At 40.4% G+C, this 20485-nt stretch overlaps 1 protein-coding gene across 1 annotated transcript in view; it reads right to left on the reverse strand.

The window, feature by feature from the left end:
• Positions 1 to 4435: 4435 nt before the first annotated feature.
• The window catches only part of LOC148361648 (BCL11 transcription factor A-like), a 63027-nt gene continuing 46977 nt past the window's right edge, over positions 4436 to 20485 (reverse strand). Inside the window, exon 3 of the mRNA XM_088342394.1 lies at positions 4436 to 9518. Within this exon, the coding sequence (XP_088198520.1) occupies positions 7540 to 9518 (1979 nt within the window). The 3' untranslated portion in view covers positions 4436 to 7539. The remainder of the gene's footprint in view (positions 9519 to 20485) is intronic.

A 20485-nucleotide genomic window follows, 5' to 3' on the forward strand; every position in this document is an offset into this window, starting at 1 on the left:
ACTAGAAACTGTATGTAATGACTTCTTTCTTAGTAACGTGCCCAGCACTGATTTTACTTTGTGAAAATGTCCATATTTTGTCCTTTTTTTTTAATTTCTTTTTTTTTTTGGTGCCGCCGCGAGCGGCAACCTTTCCAGCAGCTCAGTTATTTCGCACTTTTTGTGATTTATTGTTTTAATTGTCTGCTTTTATCTTCGGTGCTTTTTGTCCCGTTTGACAACTACACTTTGGATTACTTTCTATCCTATCGTTATGGGTTTTAACGCACAAAAATGCGTTTATTCGAGGAATCAACTCCATGCCCTGAAGAATTCTCGTGCCGGCGTGATGAGGGGCCCTATCGTGGATGCAGTGCCGGAGTTAAGGCTAAGCGGCTAGCGGCGTTATAAGTCTTCAGTACTGTCCGTAATCATGGTAAATGTGAACTCTCTACCAAATAAGACCGACGAACTGGCTGAGCTGGTGACAAACATATAGCGTACAGGGAGTGCAGTTTGCGGTGTTTTGCGGAAACGTGGCTCACGCCTAGCATCCCGGACGCTAACGTGGAGCTACCCGGAGCTACCCAGCTGTTCGGAGCTATCTGGAGCTACCCGGTTTCAGCGCTGTTAGGGACAGAGACACAAAAGCCTGCGGGAAGCGGAAAGGAGGTGGACTCGCTATCTACGTGAACACGAGATGGTGTCACCCTGGGTGCAAAGATTTCCATCTGCTGCAGGGACGTCGAACTTTTGGACTAGCGTGTGACGTCATCCACTCCGCTGTGGCCATCCTGTTAATCTGTTAATAAACAACAAAGGATACTGCTGGACGTATCAATTTCCCTACAGGGATGAATAAAGTATCTATCCATCTATCTATCTATCTATCTATCTATCTATCTATCTATCTATCTATCTATCTATCTATCTATTGCAAGTAAATGTAGAATGCTTCACCAGCGTAACGTGAGGCACCATTAATTAGGAATAGTCCCTGTTAGGAACAAATTGTATATTTGATGTTTACTCAAAATATGGTGTGGCTATTTTTCATTTTGAAAGTCTGTTTAGCCACCCTGTAACACCTTTAACATCCCAAAATGTGTTGACTATCTTCATTAAGAGATTATTTTCTGTTCATAACATATGAACTAGGCCTACTATGAGAAAGGTTACTCCACAATGCATGCAGCTTTAGGATTTGTGCACTAGGCTTTGTTTGGCCTCTTGACATTGAACTTGGATGATGGGGAGTGTGGAGGGGAAGGCACACAAGCTAACAATTCCTTTCCCCACACCCACCCGACGGGCCTTACTTCCTTACAACTCTGCTTTATCTTAACTGTCAACACCTGGCCTAAGCAGGAACCTTTTTTCTATCTGTGAACTTTAATCTGGCCCTGCTAGGCAAACAGCACCATGGCCAGGACAAGAAGAGTGATTACTCTGTCGCATTGCCCTCCGGTGCTTCAGCAGGCAGGGGAGGGAGTAATATTAGAAGAAAAAGACGAGGCAGGGCATGTTTTATGTTGAATACTTAATATCTGCCCAAAAAAAGAAATGGACTGGCACATGATGTACACAGGGAGATTAAAAAAAGAGCTACAAATCTTTGTAGCAAAAAATAAATGGTCAATAAAATATTTTAACCACAACTTTATCTGTTTATTTCTTTCTTTTTATACTCGTCTTACCTTTTAGGAGCGCCTCATGTTTTACATAATGATATCAGGGAAACAAAATGAAAAAAAACGTTTCAATCTATAACTTGAAGGATCGGCTACATAGCAATTTTGAGTGAATTCCTTTTACTGGCTCTTGATGATTAAACATAGTTTGTTAAAGGCACACACACACACTTGGATTTATAGAGGTTTGGGTTTTTTACTAATCTACAGAAGAAACTTTAACACCACACAAAGAGAACATAAAGAAAAAGGACAATGGGGTTTGGGATTTTGGCGGGTACCAATGATATGTAAGGCAATTACTTTAAATCATTAGATCATCAATTTTGCAGTCCATGAAAATTGTTGATTGATCAGTCCAAAGGAAAATAGTAGAGGTGCACAAACGAATGAGGAACTTGTGGTGTTAAAACAATCAACTTAGTTTGATAACCGGGAATTGTTTAATAGCATGTCAGAAATGAAATATTATGTGCCCCTTCAAGAAAAACAGTTTGTTGCATTTTTCTTTCTTGGTTCAGCTCACAGGAACCAAAGCCGTCTTGTTGAAAGAGTTGGTTGAGGAGGCTGGTGGACCAGAAGATGCTATTCTTCTGCTTCGAGTCCTGGGCCACATGGCATTGGCCTTCTGGAGAACAAAGACAAGTCTGTTCTGCGGACAGGTGCAGGACAAAAGATCTGTAATGGTGAAGTTCTGCATTGCCACCGGAGTGGACACCGTCACACCTTGATAAAGGCATGGTCACACAGCCTTTCACGGGCGTATCGAGGCTGAATCACGGCCAGAAATTTCTGCCCGTGAAGCAGACCCTGTTGGACACTTTGAGATTGCGATACAGACGAGATACAGCAGTGCTTTACACGCGGTAAGAAATTCACACGCGGTTGGCCGCGCGAAAAAGTTTTGCGCTGCTCAAAACTTTAGACCACGGGTAACCGCGGGCGGCACACGTGGTACACACGAGGTAAAGATGCGGTACGAACGTGCTAAGACGTGCTACGGCCGCAGCCAAGACGTGGTTACACGCGGGTAGGACGCGAAATTTTAGCGGGTAATCGCGGGTGGAGCACGGTCATAGCACGTTTGTTCTGCGCCTGTATCGCGGTGTTATCACGTGCATTAGCGTGTGTACTGCGTGTAAGCACGGTCAAACGCGGTGCAGCCGGCGTCTGTTTCGCGGGCATACCACCGGTAAACAGCGGGTTTAGCCAATTTTGCACATTTTCCACGGCGTCTGCTTCATATATATATAGTGTAGTCTGATTTAATACAGTATTTGGCCTCATGGCCCATTTTGCTATTTCAAAGTATGTTGGTATCTTTTCGATAGACCAGAATGTTTCACTCTCAAAACACTTGAAAAAAATTTGGATTCAATACACGGATGAATTTGACTCATTTTTCTGGATTGTTGTTCACAAAACGACCAAATTGTTTGAGTTGATCTTAACAAGGTGACCCCTACTGTGTAGTACAAAGAACCATTTTGTTTTGCTAGATTCTCTTGTGAAAAAAACCCAAACAAAAAAAAACACACACACACACAAAAACCAATAACAAATAATAAAACAAATAAAACCCTAGAACATTACGCTACTTTTGTTGGGTTTTTTTTCTGCAAAACAACAAGGGACATGTGTCAAATCAATTGTTAGGTTAGTCCAAATTTCGAACTAGGGTTATATTTTGGAGTGTTTGTGTTATTTTTTTCATCTTTATTTTGCGTTTTTAAGAGGCAATTAGAAGATTATGTACTTTGTGTCATGGCTGACAGTTCACAATTCAAACCAGTAATTAGAACTTATAAGGCATAATTGTCATATGTTTCCAATCTTTTATTTATTTATTTTTGCTTCATTATGTTCTTGCACTGCATTACTTGTATCAGTACATGTGGGTGTTATGATTGGTTTATTTTACTTATGAATCCAATCCTTTGTTTATTTCAGTATCAGTATCGGCCAGACATTCACACATACATGCACACCCACATTGTCAGTTAAAGTACTGCCCCTATTCAAAACAGAAATACTATTTGTGGCAGAATTATCTAGGCTGAACATTTTTGTTTCTGCAAAACAACACAGAACATTGTGTCAAAACAACTGCGGAGGTATATTTCTGATCCAAACTTGGGTTACTTTTAACCCAACTGTTTTTAGAGTCTGTAATGTTTTATTTTATTTGTATTAGATCATTTAAAAAACAAAAAAAACGAGTTAGTTCCTAGAGGGACATTGTGTATTTAGTGCCTCCTAGTGGTAAAAACAACAATTTTGATCCGAATAATAAGCGAAATTGCATGAACAATCATAAAACTTGACTTTTTTTGAACTCGCAAGTGGCTAAATTAGTGTTTATTTTACATAACATCAGTCTCACTCAATGGGAGCTGACATGATTGACACAATTTTGCAGTTTGGTAACTTTGACTCTCCGTAATTTATATTCTTCCTTGTGCTTTATAACAATATTTTTACATTGTAAATTTGATTACACTATTAGAATGGAACATTTTAATTTCGCTTTGCATTTCACATGTTACAATGACAATAAATTGTATTGTACTCTATTCTAAATCCCCTTTCCCCAACAAAAAATATTCAAAGGTAATTATAACTAAAGTCAACTTCTACTTTGTGTGAATTTGCTTGTTGTAGGGAGGCTTGGAATACATCACCCAGAAAAAGTGAGGGAATACAGTTTGCTTTTCTCTTTATAAATCATTCCATGAATATACAAAAAGTAAAAAAAAACTGCAAAATCGTATTCAGTATGTATGTCATACAATTTATTTTTTTCCCAAGACAAAATGGCTGAGTGAAGAGAAAAAAATGCAGGCAACAGCTGAAAACAGTGGTATTTCCATACCTGAAAAATAATAACATTTGTATGCTGACCACTTTTAAACGTTGTTCCGCGACCTTCGGTCATCAGAGAAAACAAGTTGACAGAATTCGTCACAAAGGAAGGGGAAGGGGTGCTGGTGAAGGGTAGGGGCTCAAATATGCAGACGCAGTTTGCAGTGACGCCGTTTGGATCAGAGCATACGCTGAATGTGGGTGTACAGTCATAATAAATAATGTCAACCAATGTTAACTTCAAGTTCACGTGATAAGCGTGCACGACACAACATGGACGTACACCTGTACCGTCTGCTACAACCGCACGTAGCAAAACCTCATTTTATCTTATTGACGTGTCGCCTACATATGGTATGACATGTACCCTACGTAAATCAAGCATAGTGGTTGTTTTGGCAAAAATACGAAAGCAAAAACAAATTCAAATTAACAACATCAAACTCAAAATAAAAACTTTTTCAGATTTATATTGGACTGATTGCATATGAAAATTCATTTGTCATGAACAACTGGAATGTTATGTTATGTATAGGACATTAACAAGTTGGCTAACAATAAAACCCAACAATAGCTTGTATTACTGCATATAAAATGGCAGGAGAAAAAAAACTTTGAATAAAAACAAACAAAATATATATACAACCACCTGTTTTTACCTCATTGTGGTAAGTCCAACAGGACTGTCTGTAAAAGTCATCATATGACCTCTCCCCTTTGGAGGACACCGCCAACATTTTAGATTTGAAAAACATAGTTATTTTCAAGCATACAAATTATTCACACTATATTATCCTGCCAAATTAAGAAAATATACGGCGGCAGCTTGTTGGGCTTTTTTTTCTCACTACAGAAAAAAGGGTACATTGAAACCTTTAAAGAGTACAGGCAAAACCATTAAAAATACAAGCTCCAACATAAATACTATAAGTGCCTACGCTAAGTGAACATTAATTCAAAATTCAATTCTAAATACAAAAGAAGTAGACCATAAATGTTATTTGAACTTAGGAACGAACATGAGTGTGCATCTTCCTATGTGTTTAAGTTCTCTCTATATATTTATTTCTCATATATCTCCCCCGATGCGAAATATTTTGTTCAACCTGAAGACTTGTGTACAGCAAAGGCAAAACAGATACATGTTCATTTCAATACAATACATAGTGATCAAATCCAGAATAGAAAAAAAATCAGGTAGGAGAATCGAGAACTCAAAAAGAAAAATACAATTCCAATCAAACTCACCCCAAAAGTACTGTACTTAAAATTCAGAAAATAATTGTATCGACTCAAAAAGTAACCTTTTTATGGTTATTATGATACAAAGTATTTCATTGGGATTTTCGCATCAGAGTCCAAATTAACCAGGCCGGGGTAAGCTCCCCAAAAATATTTTGCAAGAATTCAAACATGATTTGTTTATTTTTTTCTATTTTTTTTTTTCATATGACACAACAGTTACTGCATTGGTCAGCACAAGAGTCATGTTTTCCCCTTGAGCATCCACCTGTAAACTTGGGGAAACGGAACAGTGCACGTAAAACGCCCCGGATATGGAATCCGGTCCTTATTTTATACTCAACCGACTGTACCTCCGATTAGAGAGACAGATACAGACTGTAGGCAGAGTGACAAGTGCTATAATCATTCAACAAATGACAGAGTGATTAGGGGAATTACTACAATTAAAATGTGTTTCAAAAAGTAATTTCAAATGAAAAAATGGCTGTTTGTGTGGGAGAAAATGATGGTATATAGTTTACATTTCACATTAGTTGCAATGTCTGTGTGTAAAACATGTTTTAAAAAATCCGATGCAGTCATTAAAATAAAAAGGGCAAGGAAATTTTGAATATAAGAGTCACCTATAACCACTGCCTTCCCATAGCCCTGACTGACATCACCACCATCACCAAAATGAATATCAAGAATAAAAGAAAAAAAAATTGAGGGGTAAATGTTGGCTACGCGGACCGCTTGGACAACGTGAAAAAAACGTCACACAACACACGAAAAAAATATCATTTTCGAAGAAAACAAAACACTCTGGAAAATTAAGAGCTTCACGTTGGTTGAAACAACAAATCTGAGTACCTTCTCAGTACAATACACAAGTACCAGAAACCAATAAAACCCATAAACCTTTTGAGCATGTAACATGCCAGTAAACTCAAATTTTACATTAGACAGGCAGATTATTGATTGGCCAGGTTTGAACTTTTTGTTGTTGTTCACTTTTCGATTTAGTTCCAGCTGCTTTCTTAATGCTCTGCTCAGTCACAACACGGCAGAGTCGGACAGGTGCTTGATGCAAGGACCTGCTTATTCCCAATGTGCACAAATGTCCTGTAATCGTCTGAAACGCCGAGTTTATAGCAAAAAGAGGATTAACTAATGCAGGTAAAATATCCAAGGCACTCGTTGTTGTCATTTTACACCATAGTATTCATTTCATTGTTTGTAGAAAGTCCCGGTGCTAGTGCCTAGCATTTCATAGACAGCCTAATCCTTGTATATATTTTTATGTACATAAAGGTATTTTTCGTCTAGCTTGCATGGAATCATTCACAAATATCAGTTTTTAGTCTAACCCTGCTTTTCTTAATGCTTGAATAATATGACACTCTTCCACTAGGCTTGGAAACATAACTGTACATGATATGTAAAAGACTTTTCGCAGCGAGGGTTCAAATAGATTGGCTAAATCAAAGGATCAAGAGCAACAACCAAACCCATCGTTACTGATAGTTTTAGAGTAGCCATTGACACACCAAACATGCTGTCCAGTTACAAAAAAATTATATAAAATGTGTAAATTATTGCACAATAGAAAGGCTCAAAATGTTTTGTTTCATACAATAATGTTCAGAACCAGAACAGGTCTGTACTGTGTACTGTTATCTGACCCTGTAGTCCTTTTCTGTTCATCTGTTAGCTACGTGGCCAGGGTTGCATTTTCACAAAAGAGCTGAAAGAGAATTGAGTTCGGCATAGAGTCTGGTGCCTACTCTGTCTTTATGTTGTTCGCTATCGGACGGTCGCTGTGCCACTTTTTCATGTGTTTCTCAAGAGTACTGTAGACACTGAAAGGCATGTGGCATATTTCACATTTGTAAACGTCTTTTCCCATTTGTCCGTGGGTTTTCATGTGGCGCGTGAGCTTGGAGCTCTGTGCGCAGGCGTAGCTGCACAGCTCGCACTTGTAGGGCCGCTCGCCGGTGTGACTGCGTCGGTGCACTGTCAAGTTGCTGCAGTTTTTGAAGACTTTTCCGCAAAACTCACAGGTGTCGCTCCGTCGGCCATCTTTGGAGCTGGGCCTGCCGTTGCTACTACTGCCGTGAGGCGTGCTGGCTCCGCTGCCCGTGCCGCTGCGTCCCGAGGCGGCCCGTTCGCCGTCTAGTTCTCCAGGCGGCGTCGAGAAGCGCAGGCTGCCGTTCTCAGATGAGTGCTCGGACGAGGAGGCGAATGGCGATTGTCTAGAATCCCCACCGGTGAAGTTGATGAAGGGGTCCTTGAGTTGCCGCGAGGCGGCGTAGCCTGCTAACCACTGGGAGTAGACGTTTTCTGAGTTTGAGATAGTGGGCGTAGGTGGGTCCAAATCCTTTTCCACCTTGATGCGTTTGGACAGGGGACTGAGGGATCCTGAGCTGATGCCTCCACTAAACAACTTTTTGGAAATACCGTCACCAGGTAAAGGTCCCAGACCATTCGTTGTCGTGGTTGTCACATTGTCCACCCGGTCTGACTCCATCGCGGAATAGTCATCAGCCGGTTCCTGCGAGGAGCTCCGTCGCCGAGGGTGCAGGGCCACACTGTTTTGGTGGTGGCGGGCCCCTTCCAACTTCAGGCTAAAACGATGGTCACTCCCGTCTTCCTCTAGATCTCGAACAGCAGGCTCCATCTCCTCCTCACCGTCTTCCTCCTCCTCCTCTTCTTCCTCTTCTTCCTGTTCTTCTTCCTCCTCTTCCTCTTCCTCATCCTCTTCCTCGTCTTCTCCATTTTCAGTAAGACCGTTGTTCTCACTCTTGAACTTTGCCACCACGGACTTGAGCGCGTCAGTGGCGCTGCCCATCAGCTCGCTAGTCCCGGGCTCAGGCGAGCTGGCCGTCGACAGGCCATCTTCTGATTTGGAACTAAGTGCCAAAGACTTGTTCTGACAATGTGTCTTCATGTGTCGCTTCAGCTTGCTTGCCTGGGTGCATGCGTGGTTGCACAGATGACATTTGAATGGCTTTTCCCCTGTGTGGCTTCGTCTATGCACAATAAGGTTACTCTGAAACTTGAAAGTCTTCCCACAGAACTCGCAAGACTTTGCCTTTAGTGGCGTGCCTGGCTGACCTGCATTCGATGTGGCATTGGGGGTGGACCTGGAACCAGACGGTGACTGAGAGGTGGAAAGAGGCGGCGTTGCAGAGAAGGGAGGTTTTGAAGCTGGTTGGAATGGTTGAAGAATTCGTTGCATAGGGTTCGGCCGATTAGGAGATAGAGGTGGCGAGGCTCCTGTGGCATTTCCAGCCAGTTCCCGGAGTCTTCTGGAAAAGTCCATGTTTGTGGGAGGTTCGAGGGGTATCGAATTGAGCCTCATCACCCTGTCAAAGGCGCTAGGGTGGTGAGTAGCCAGGGCCAGGTCATCAGGACTGAGGTGATGCCGTGGAGGCGGGCTAAACAAAGGCGGGGTTCGGGGATAACGGCCCTCTCGGGGAGTTGATACAGAGTCTCGTCCTGATCCAGACCCAGGCATTCGCAAGAGGCTGTAAGGACTCCCTTCTGCCAGGTGCACGGCATGAAGGGTAGGCTGGGATGAGGCACAGTCACCACCCATGCCAGGAGCGGCAGCTACACGAGGGGTCAGAGGACTGCCCGGCTCGCTTTCCAGGTAGATACGGAAACCGTGGGTGTTCTGAGCATGCTGGAGAAGGAACCAGGCACTGGTGAAGGGCTGCTTGCATGTGGTGCAAGTGTAACTGCTGGGCTCATCTTTATCTGTGGAGGAAAAAAAAACAATAAAATTTAAAAGAAAAGTAAAATTAAAGATTCACAGTGTGGTTTTTACATTAAACTTAAAATGAACACAAGAATGTTGTGACTTTTCTACAGACGTAATTTTTTTCTTTGATGCACATTCAAAAATATGTGCCTTCAGTTGGACCGTGTTCAGAGCAGCCGATGATTTTTTGGGCTGTTTTGATAACTCTCTGGAAGATTTTTCTGTAAGCAGTTGCGCTCTCAGCATACCACACAGGGATGCTCTATGCCGGAATGCAGCTGTTCATTTCTGAAAAATATGATGAGGACTTCGATGGTAAAAGAAGCTTTGTTTTGGGTCTATTTTTGTACTTGTTTTATCCATGCATTTTAATCATACCCACATCTATTGAATACTATTGGGTGCGCGTTGTGTGTGTTGAATAGAGCAATGGCAAACATAAATGAGACTTCGCCTTTTAGTATGGTGCACTTTGTAGTTTTGAAAATAATATTCATTGATTTATTTATTTTACAGTGTTTGTTCATGTGGTTGCATACTACATTTGAATATACTTTATGAGAAATGGGAAACTTTCAGGTATGTTTTGTACTGAATGTTGGACATATATTTACTATACACTATAAATGCAAAACTGTGTAATAGAATCACAGATAAACATTGGAAAAGAAAAACAAAACACGCATAAGATCTGTTGTCCTTGTACACAAACCCTCTGTTAGAATGACAACACATTCCTAATCTTGCTAAAAAATCACCGTCCTCCATTGATTTTTACACTGTAAGCAAGCAACACACAATACATGTAATGTTTAAATTTTAGCTACGCCTATAAAGACAAGGTCACGTCTTAATATAATATGTCTGCACATTTTTAAACAGTGCAGGTTGTCAGTACAGGCGAAATGGAAAAATTGTCACCGGGGATGCACTTTTCAAAATGCATTTCATGCATTGCTTTTATATCTCAAGCTGTCTGGATTTATTTAAATCCTCTCAGGTGAATAGAATTGGAGAAGGTGGGGAAAGCAGTAGTGAGGGATATGCTAAACAAAACGCATCCGCCACTTCCAAATGTGCACCGTCTTTCATCTTTAAGCTTGCCCATCTTTTTCTACTAGGGGACTAGTTTCACAACTCATTTAGGAAAGGAAAAAAGATTAAAATATTGTTTCATGGCCGCCAAGACGCTGTAACATTGCATGAGTTTGTGCCTTTGTGTTCATGTGCAAACCCTAAGATGGTGGACGGGCTAGCATGTTCAAAACCTGTTGTGGCGACAAGACAAAGAGGTGAAGATGGGACAGCAAGTGAAGACCGCCGCTGAGAAAAAAAGAAGTATATCGTGGATGAGCAATAAAGAGTAGTGAATGGAGTACAACACTCTTCCTTTTTATGTCACACGTCCACGACAGTGGTGGCCCCCCTCCCAAAAATTTCACTTAAAGACATGGCATAAAATGTGCTCCCAATCAAACCACCGCGCAAACCTTATTCTTCAGAGTGAAAGGAGTTGGAAGGGGGTACACGGGTAAATTATGGATCATTACAATCTGAAAAAAATTACAGTTAATTGTTGCCACCTGCAAGGGGCTTTGACCCACTATGGAATTTTTCCATCATCAACCAGTCAGTTGTCCGTACATGTTTTTTCACCCTCCCTCACGAGCAAGAATACAATTTGTCCATAACATTGACTTTGGCTTTGTGCACATTTCCCGAGACGGAGTGTGTTTTTATGGTTTATGGCTTCAATAACCTGACGTCTACTGTTCATTTGATTAGCAGCTTGTGTATATATATCCTTTCCTTGTGTGCAAACAGATGCCGTGTATGCATAGTGAGAAAAACAGATTTTTTTTTTCTGTTATTGTAAATGACAAAAAGATGGGGTACACGGGGGTGGGAGGAGGCTGGGCGGCTCTTCAGAGATGCTCTGCAAATGACGACGAGAAGAAGGCAGGATCTGGGAAGGCGGATCAGAGGACGGAGGGAAGTGTGGCGTGAAGGGAACGTCCTTAATGGCGCGTTTGCAAAGGACACGAACCGACCATTGTGCCTTGCGAAGAAAAAGCCGTTGTTTGCGTATTATGAAGGCCATCTCAGGGATTAGAACATGTTCATGCCGCAGGTAAAAAAAAATAATTGTTATTCAAGCACAAGGTTCGTACAACTTTTTTTTGGGTCAAATTCAAGGATTTTTATTGACTTTCAAAGGCAATGTTCCATATTCTCCAGTACCATTACGAAAACAAATCCGGTGGGAATCATGTCATTTGCAGAGCCACAAATATATCTGTGATTTACTTAGCGATTGTTAATCATGTATGTGCATTTAGCAAGACATGTGATTTTTAGATCTTGAGTAAATCGCAGATATATTTGTTTTTGGGACATATCTTTACTAATATAGGTGTTGGGTAATATGAGATTTATATGTAGGTTACATTTTCAGTTGCAGAAAGTTTTTCCCTTTAAAATTTACCACTGGAAAACGCTACCTTAATTTTTTGAATGGTCCATAATGAATGTGCATAAGTGCTACCTAATCATTGTGTGAATACACATTTCATGCACCTGTCCTCTTGGGGCACAACCCATAGTAGCAACCGTGCATCATAGGTCAATGCTATACATGCTGCCAAGAATCACAGGGGAGAAATAAATGCAATGGTAAAGCAAAGCCACCAGAGAGCAGTTATTTTTAAGCAGAATTGTTGTAAAACATGGAAACAATATCAAGCATTTACAAGTGCTACACCCAAAATATAGGCGCTTTTCAATACTTGAACATACACCATCAAAGTTCAAGGATTTTCAAGGATTTCAAGCGCCCATACAAACCCTGCATATGTAACAAAATAATTGTTATTTTAGCAAGGCAGTGGACCCACTGAAGGGCATGGAAAAACCCAAAAAAGGCCCAGCTGCATGACAGTGGATATTTTAATAAGCCCACTACTCCCCCTCTCCCCCATCAAAATAATTGTCCTCAAAAAGATGGAAGGACAGTTCAGGAAAAAAAAAGAAGAAACATAATTCCGACATGCTGTTTGATGGCCTCGAAGGGCTTTTCATACCGAAGAAAAGCATCAAGATGTGCGAGGCAGGAACGATCTTATAAACACATCTCTCCTCTAATGGAATAAAGAAGTACTTGCTCTCCCCGTATGACAGAGTGGGGAGAGTGAAAAAGCTTGGCCTAGTGCTGGATCTCTTAGTCCCTTTGAAATAGGATCAGCCGAAAAGAGAAACCACACTGACAACCCTGTAGCGACCATTTTATGACGAGGGCTGAGAAGGGGTCTTTAAGGGAGCCATGGCAAAGAAGCCTTAGTGAAAGTAGGAAGATGGAAATGGAAGCAAGACAAGACAGGGCAAAGGGCAGATATAGGACAGTCAAAGAAGAGGGCATGAACAATAACTTCAAAGTAATTTTGTCACCTTCCATGACTGAATATGAAAAATGGACATTCTGTAATTAAAAGGGAACAGGTCCCAGAAAGCTTTCTAAACTGTCAAACTCACAGTTCTCTTCAGAAACAATACTGGCTTTTCATTTCATCACATCTATCCATCCATCCATTATCTGCACCGCTTATCCTCAGTTGGGTCGCAGGAGTTCTGGAGCCCATCCCAGCTATGTTCGGGCAGTGGGCAGGGGACACCCTAAAATAGTTGCCAGCCAGTTGCAGGGCATTCATCAAATAAGGACTTTAATTTATAAAAAAAAAAAAAAAAAACATTAATCACCTTAAGTAATGATGCAGCCGAACTCCCGAAAAGGCTTATGCTACCTTTCAGCACAATGGTGGACAATATTAATTTTCTGCACAGAAAAGGGCGACGCTAGTTTTAAACATACAAGATGCTAGGTTTAAATGAAAAGGTAAAAACACAGTCAAAAAATCAATTTGAAGAATTGCAATACATATTTTCCAGACTGTAAATTATCCAGAGTACAAGTCACACTAGGCCAAAAATACATTATAAGGTAGAAAGGGGTAATAAAGAACACATCTTTCTCATATAAGGATGTGACTAAATTATTTTTAAGTAAATTACTCTACTTAGTTCGCGGTGCATAAAAAAGAGCCAATGCTAATTTTCTAAATAGAAAATGAGGTTAGCTTTCCAAGCCAAAGAAGACCATGCATAGAAGAAAAAAAATATCCTACCAGTATACACTCTCTGGTATTGTGTCTCGAGTTCTGGTTGATTTTTACCAGACTCAGTCGCAGGCATACAGGTCCCGATACGTTTGTTTTGCCAATTTCACTGGTACAATTAAGATTTTTACGTATTAATTCCAAGTAACTTTCAAATTCTCATCGGAACGTGAAGGGTTTAAGGTATTGTATATTATTAAAACTCTTTCTGTGTACGTCTTTATCTGTACAAATATCATGTTTCAATGTAGGGACATGCGGCTTATAGTCAGGTGCTGCTTATATGTATAAAAATGTTTTTTCCTTTCAAAATGTACTGAGTGCGGCTTATAACAGATGCATCTTAAAGTCCGAATTTTACAGTAGTTGTTTTTCATCAAAATTGTAGTCTTATAATTTTTTAATCTGCCAAAGTAATCCCGCCTTTTAACTTCCTAGCCAAGTAACAAAAACTTTTAATGCTCGATTTGACCTCTAATTTTGTATATCATTCTGTCCTTCAACACACTTCACTTCGTCTGCTTGTTCTGGTAAGGCTACGTAGCTCTCAATGATATTGGTCATTTAGCTAATGGAGGAATTAGCTAACAGGATTACCATGCAGGTCTTCCAAATGGAGATGGCACCGACAAAAGGGATGATGGGGACGATTCATGTCATCGCCGTTACGAAAAGTTATCAGTCGCCTGTGCTGCAGAACACTCACACACCTCTAAAGTGATTATGCTAATAGAGGGTCTTTGCCAATATTCAAAAGTGTTTATAGGTGTTGAAGTTTGTGCCTTGGGAAGACTGAGGGCTGTCAATAGTGAGCCCCTCGCTTGTATGGCTTGTTAATATGATTACTACTCTGTTTATGTCATTAGAGTATTCACAGGCAGGGATTGGACAGAGGTGAAGGGTGTACCAGGACAGTGAACGATAACTAGTTTTTAACTGACAGGAGTTAGCCAAACTGTGCTTTTACATTCATTTATCGAAGAAAACATTCATTAGATTTTTATGCGGTTAAGCCAGAAGTCTAAATATGCTCTAATTTGTCGGGCTAATAGTTTGGTGAACAGGGTTGGGTTACTTATTTCATAAGTGAAATTTGATTGTGCAAACCCATTGGTTTCATCCAACGCCGTATGCGTACGCTAAATTACTTCTTTGACTATTTTTGGCCCCTTTCAAAAAAAAAACTTGATAATGTAGTACGCACCAAATTATACATCCTGACTGTATCATCCGGAGTATAATTAGCAGCTTTTTGGAGTTTTGCCAGGGGTGCAAATTATACTCCGGTTATATGTATCTATAAAATTAGCACATTGTTATTTCATAAAGTTTTAAATTTGTATTATCACAAATTATGTTTACACTAAACTGCAAGAGGGCGCTTTATCAATTTAAATTTAACCTTGCCGTGTTGTCCCGACAAATGCACCCTGGAATACGCCACTCTCGCAAGTTGAAAATATTTGTTTTGGCATAATGACACCGCCATTTCTTACTAATTAGGAAACAAATGTTAGAAAGATGAGGCGTCATTTCGCTCAAAGAGGATTTCTCAAGAAGGAGTAAATTCCATGTGCTTTACTGTTCTATTCTATTTCCCCCCAAAATAAGATACAAAGTCCTTTTAGTGACATTTTCGCGAGTGACGTATGCTTGGGGGATTTCATGCTGGGGGATATTTTTTGTCAAAAGCTCACAGCATGTAGAGGTAAAATTAGGCCAAAAGAAATCTGGATACCAAAGCCCGACCCAGCCCGGACCCTAACAATAACTTGATTTGCAGGACCGAGCCCAAAGCTAACCTGACATTTTATATTTTATTTGTGAAGAATTAGGGGAGGGGAGGGGAGATGATTTGTGATAACAAATAAAAGTCTGTCTTTTGGAAAGATATCTAAGTTAAACAAGAGACCGTTGGAAACATACGTTGGCCTGGAGAGGGATGGGTGCCACCGGGCTATACTTGCCCAAGACACACCACAAAGAATCTAGTAGTTAAGGGATCCAAACAACCAACCATATTTCTGTGTCTGCAGAGGTTGTATTAACCGAGATAGCTCCATCATTGACTGATTTTCTTTTTAAGAATTGACTGGAAAATGTTAAGGCCGTCTGTCATTTTGATAGGTTGAAAATTGGCCCATAAAAACAGCAGTATGTTCATAAGAATCTAGCGTGGCAGAGAACAATAGGTATGTAATGATTGACATTTTAGGCCAACGCCAGCCTGAAATTCGGGTCGGGCTTAAGATCTTTCCTCTGACAGCATGTAAACATACCCATTGAAAAAGATGCTGAGTGGCCTTGAAACTGATCATTTCCCTCTGACAAAGTGTGAATGTATTTACGTGTCCCCCAACGACACGCATGCACATGCTCGAAAACTCACTTCTTTGTCACAAGCCAAACTCTGAGCGGCGCTCTGAGCCAATGGCCGCAGACAAAAGGTTTGTTTGACCAACACTTGTTTCTAAGACAAAGCCGGATACGGGGAATGCTGTTTACTAAACAGAAAGCCAGCCAGCCCACCAGGCCTAAGTCCAAGTCTTTTACGAGTCTGAAGTGGCCGACAAGACTGGGAGTTGTTGAGAGTCTCACACACACACACACACACACACACACAAACACACACACACACACACACACACACACACTCAACATTTCAAGGAGGTTTACACTAACCACGACCTGTGCCACACACATACAGTAGAAAAACAGGGAAAAAATGATCAAGAAAGGCAAGGCAAATCTTCATATAAACTTGCAAGCTGATTGTAGATATACTATTCTGACAAAACCACTTATTACATTAGGATTGCTTTTGTTTTTCAGTATTCATTGGTGTGCATTCATGACATGCTTCACGCCTTGTGGTGACATGATGCTACATTCTGGGAAATCTGTGAAGCTTGCTCAGGAAATGTTTCGAGGTAGTAGCTGGAAGACTGATGTAATGTTACAGTAGGATCGTGTATAGGTATAGTGATTTGCGTGATTTGGACGTCTCAGTGATGGGTTGATTGCTAACAGAAATTAAGATTATTAGTCAAAATTCTAATTGTATCATTTAGATAGTCTGTTAGATAGTCTTTTTGTTTTAATCATCATTTTACGTTTCTCAAATAAGAAGTCTGTACAGAGGCTCCGAACCTTACTTAGCTCACTGGTAAAAAAAGGTAATTGCCAAATAGTAGGGCATTGGTTCAGCAGCCACTCCTGCAATTCCAAACAAAACCAACAAATCTAAAGCAGTAAAGTGTTGCGATGCTAAACTGGAGGATATATGTTTGATTAGCACTTGTCCCATTTAAAACAACATGAATGGAAATGGATCAAAACATCTAAAAAAAATAATGTTTGAATTTCAAGAAATCAATTTAAAATGTTCCCACGTTATGATTACACTCTTCCGATTTAAATACTAACTGAGCCTCGCTTATATCCAATACGAGCGCCGCACTAACTACATTATTAAATCACTTTGGGTTGTTGAACCATGTTTGAACCGACAATCTACCCACACATTATTTTAGTCCTCCGTCTTTAAACTCTTCCGTTTATCCATCCATTCAATTCGAGTATCAGTTAGGGAAGCATCACTTTTGGGTTCTCCTCAGTCCGACAGACCTTGTAATAATCTGGACCCGCGGTGTCTCATTATTGGTTCTCTTCTTACCGACAACAGTGGGAGGCTGGACGTTGTTGTTTCTCATCGTTGCTCTAATGGTACATTGAAAAAGGCCTCTGGGCCTCGAAGCTTAACTCGTCTAATTAAATGGACCGTCACTTACAAGAGCATCTGCAGAGATTATTTATTGAGTCGGGATGCGCTTTACAGGATCAAAACGCTGTCGACAGAGCCTTGGTGGGGGTCGGCATTAAATAAAAGAATGGATTCAAAGAAAGTGCCAATTTTCAGTTTAAGCACAGCTACGCAGGTACGTTGTAGACTTCATCAAGCGGGAGTATTTTAATAACATCCCAGATGGGCAGAGATCTGAGAACATCAGAAAGGCTATGTGAAGTAAGGCTGCATTAAAAATACTACAGATTAACTAAACCAAAAGACAATAATTGACTCACTACCATTTGTGACTGGTCGTCAAAAGATCTATTTTAGTTCAAAAGTAACCCTGAGAGTTAAAGAGAAATTTTATAGAATGCTTTCCTTATCTTACAAGCAAGATCCAAGTTCGAAGAGCACAGGCAAGATAGTCTCCCTAAGACATTGGGGCAACAGCACAAGATTTGCTATCTCTGCATAGCTCAGCTTATGACAGGCTGGCGTCCCCACAAAAAGGATGGAGCGGGACCAGGAGGTCGGCGAGCTGCACATTTCTGCATAAATCTCCAGACAGATAGCATCGGGGGGGTTGGAAACAGAAGAGGGAGGAAAGCAAGCAGCAGAAGCTGATAAGGCCCCCGGGGCAGGGCATTCGACACTGTCAAAACTCTTTCGTCTCTGGCTATTGTATGAGCGAAGCATGTTATGAGCCTGCATACCATTTGTCGGTACGCGATTCAGTATCACCGGAGCATTAGGGGCTCAAGATCTGACTTCCAGGCTTTAGCCCCGTTTTCTGTCTTTGCTGACACGTGGGAAGGTGTACTGAGTAATAAAAGCAGCAGGTTTTATGAGACAATGACAAGCTCAAGCAAGCACATTGCTTCTTGTCGCAACACGGCAACAATGGTCAAGTCGTTTACTAGGGGGAAATTGTTAGTTCTTAAAACAATGACAGTGAAGCGTGCGAGCAGTTAAAACCAACAACAGTGTACAAGCTATGACACATAAAGAAAGAAACATGAATGAGCTCAAATACCTTTGCGAAAATGTTTGTGAAAAATGATTTTTCCTTTGAGAAGATTGTGCTAAGGGTTAGTAGTAGCTGGAAAATGTAATGAAAAGTCAGTTGAAATGGGGAGAAAATGATTGTGTGCACTTTTTACAGATAATCAGCACATCTATCCACGGAAGGGGAAGAGCAAATTGGAACTCAGCTTTGATGAGACTTCACGTGAAATTCACAATTTTATTTTATCTGATTATTACAAGACCGTCCTTAGAAACTGAAATTCAGTCTGCTGTAGCCGTTTTCAACAAATCACATCGCTTATGGAAGAAGCATTTTGAACGTTTCACGTATGCACAAGTTTTATATTTACTGTAGCATGTGTCAAGTGATAATTGATTAGGATGCACAAAGGTGAGTAATCTAGATTTAGTAAGAAGAATGTACGTTTAATAAAAATGTTTGTGGTTGGGATCCGATGTTAGTATATTTACAAGAGAAGCAGGGGTATAGAAATTGTTGAGATACTTACAAAACAGACAACTTTAATTGCATAAGACAAGTGTATTAGATCAACCATGTTTCATCAGCAAAGTGACTTAGTATAGAAACAAATAAAAATGCCTATATGCAAATTGTTATTTTGTCTATTAATTGTCTAATTAAGTGGTTATAACACTGCAATTACAGGTGGCACACTGAAACCAAAAAAGTATTTCCCTGATGGCAGAAAACGTTGTACATCTGAAGAGTTGCGTATCTTGAATATTCCTGATAGATTTATTTTGTATTAAGTACAACAAAATGTCTAAATGCAGTAAAATAAGAAAAATAATAACACAATGGCATTACCTATATCTTAACTATACGTAAGATGTTTTTCTATTTAAAGAAAGGAAAATGAAAAAAAAAACATATTAAAAAATATAACTTAATAGAACTAGGGTTATTTGACCACGAGAAGTCACTGAATTGTGTCGTGCAACCGAAAACGAGAGCTAAAAAGAACAAGGAAGGATACAAACCACTAAAATTCAAAGTGACCAAACCGCACGATTTTTCTTCAATTTTTTGCCCAACTTTTCACAAGGATTTTGTTTTTGGGGGTACTTGTAGCAACAAAATGGTAAGGCCCACGTTATGTAAAATACATGCACATTTCTCCATGTATGAGTATTTCGAAAAAAATGCAGGTTCATAAGATGCTTCGTGATTTTTTTTTATATTATTGTTTCTTTTTAAAGAATTTATCATTTTTTTTCGACTAGGAAGCACTGAATAATACTCATTGTCCCTTCTAAATAAGCAAATAGGTTTGCAATGAAAGCTTGCCAAAAACTGCAGATTTTAGATTATTATTTGTCTCATCTCATCTCATTAGCTGCACTGCTTATCCTCAGTAGGGTCGCGGGGGTGCTGGAGCCCATCCCAGCAATCATCGGGCAGTGGGCAGGGGATTATTATTTGTATTTTCCTTTTTTTATGTTTCTAGAACAATAATTAAGAATATAGTACATTAAGAAAAATAGAATAATAAACATTATTTTCTAGATAAGTATTACTTGTTCCCAAAAACTTGTTGTGAGTTCCACACATGGTCAGGGAGCTGTCACAGAGATCCGAGTTAACAGGAACTATTTGAACATGTGATTATTTTTCACCCTGCTCTACCACCGCAGCGTGAGAGGACCGGGGCATGTGAGCTCAGGCCAACCATAGCTGCTCTTGTGCAGACCGGCCTCAAGGTGTTGTGGTAGGACGTGGACGTCCAAAACAAGAGAATCAGTGTGTTGCCGGATCCCGTGGCCCTTAACTGCGGAGGATGAGGCTTTAACACGCGTATCTTATGGTGTGTGACTGCACGTACATTGGTTGAGTGGTTTAAGACAAACTAGTGGTCTCAAGGACGATCGAATGGTGAGTCAGGGTCAGGGAAAGCGTCCAAAAGGATCCCCTTTACCAAAGGACCAAGACCGGGGATGGTGTGGACCTTTTGAACAG

This window comes from Urocampus carinirostris, chromosome 8, assembly GCF_059441175.1.
Source record: "Urocampus carinirostris isolate Australia breed hairy pipefish chromosome 8, RoL_Ucar_1.0, whole genome shotgun sequence".
NCBI lineage: Eukaryota > Metazoa > Chordata > Actinopteri > Syngnathiformes > Syngnathidae > Urocampus > Urocampus carinirostris.